Source organism: Austrofundulus limnaeus, unplaced genomic scaffold (assembly GCF_001266775.1).
Source record: "Austrofundulus limnaeus strain Quisiro unplaced genomic scaffold, Austrofundulus_limnaeus-1.0 Scaffold343, whole genome shotgun sequence".
Taxonomy (NCBI): Eukaryota; Metazoa; Chordata; class Actinopteri; order Cyprinodontiformes; family Rivulidae; genus Austrofundulus; species Austrofundulus limnaeus.
In genome coordinates this window covers 681,582-683,143 of record NW_013952745.1, presented here as the reverse complement: position 1 = coordinate 683,143, position 1,562 = coordinate 681,582, and the positions used below count along the sequence as shown (strand labels likewise).

The window sequence follows — 1,562 nt, the reverse complement described above, 5'->3', positions numbered from 1 at the left end:
TGTGTGTGTGTGTGTGTGTGTGTGTGTGTGTGTGTGTGTGTGTGTGTGTGTGTGTGTGTGTGTGTGTGCGCGTGTGCGTGTGCGTACGTGCGTGTGTGTGTCCTCAGGCAGCTCCTCGGGGAGGCGGAGACTCTCCGTCTGGTCTCTCAGCTCCTGCAGTCCATTGATAAGATCTCCACGGTCCACACAGAGTCCTGAACTCCTCTGGAACACCTGAGGGTGGAGAGGAGGAGGAGGAGGCTGTCATGGAAACAGAGGAATCAGCAGGTCCAGTGAAGGAGCAGAGAGAAGATGTTTAATTTCAACTTGACTCTAAAGAAGTTTTTAGTTTTTGGACATTTTTATTTTCATCTTTAGAAACTTTTGGATTAAAATAAATTTGTTACATTAGTGATTTATTAATATTTATAATAAATAATCTGTAATAAATCTGTGGCCTTTAACTCTTATTCATCTTTTATTTTAAACATTTCCAGATGAGATCATTTATGATTCATTTTGTGTTTTTTTATGTTTAGTTTTTGTCCTGCCTTCATTTGGTTTATTTGAACTTTTGTTTTGATTCAGACTTTATGAACACTTTGATATTTTTTCCACATTTAGATCATGAACATTGTGTAAAACTTAATCATGTTTGTTTTTACTTTGTCATTTAAAGGCCATAAATAAACACATCAAAATTTTTTCTTATTAAATTGTTAAACTTCCTGATTACAGTATGGAAAGCCATTTAACTCAAAATTAAATAAATAAAACAAATACTGTAATTATTAAATAAATATTAAATATTACATCAAATAAATATACAGATGAAAAAACAAATCAATATATTGAAATGCATTTTTAGCATGTCTATCATTTATTTTTGTTTATTTATATAAAAATACATTTTACCTTATTTATATATTTCAGTATTTATTTATAGTTTATTTATTTACGTTGTAGTTTTATGTTGTGAAACTTATATTTTGTAAAATGTTGAAGTCTTCGACTTCACCTGATGAGATGAGATGAGATTAAACTTTCTTTAAAAGGTAACAAAAGACTCATTTCACTCTAGTGGACATAAACTTTGGTAGATCGTGACACTAGTGCAGTCGTTTCCAAAGTTGGGGTCGGGACCCAAAGTGGGGCCCTGAAAATTTTTTCTGAGTTAAATACACTAAAAAATGACAACAGAATAACATTAGTGTACTTAAAAAGGACAAAAATAGTGTAATAAATAATGTTACTATGCGCCGGTTTATTTGACGTGAAAACAATGTTTATCAACCAACAACAGCTGGAGCCACAGGTCTCTGCTGCTGGTGTTTTATGGGTCAGGGACCATCAGTAACTTTGTCTCTTTGAACTCGATGAGGAGTAAAAACCATTTCATCTGTTTCAGTTTGCTCTCTAGTTAACACCAGAACATATTCTCTGATCTACGACACGTACAGATTTTATCTTGGTCTAAAATCATGGAACTTGTGTAATAATCAGTGACAAATGCATTTTATTGAAAATGTAATCCTGTAACTTCTGCTGAACTTTGAAGGATGTTATTTTCTTAAATGTGTAAT

The 1,562-nt window shown here is 33.0% G+C and overlaps 1 protein-coding gene across 1 annotated transcript in view; it reads left to right on the top strand.

Annotated features, from left to right (window-relative positions):
- entr1 (endosome associated trafficking regulator 1) overlaps positions 1-395 on the top strand; it is a gene marked incomplete in the record, with an annotated part of 3,579 nt that extends 3,184 nt beyond the window's left edge. The window contains 1 exon segment of the mRNA XM_014022823.1: positions 108-395. Coding sequence (XP_013878277.1) covers positions 108-198 — 91 coding nt within the window.
- Between the last annotated feature and the right edge of the window lie 1,167 nt (positions 396-1,562).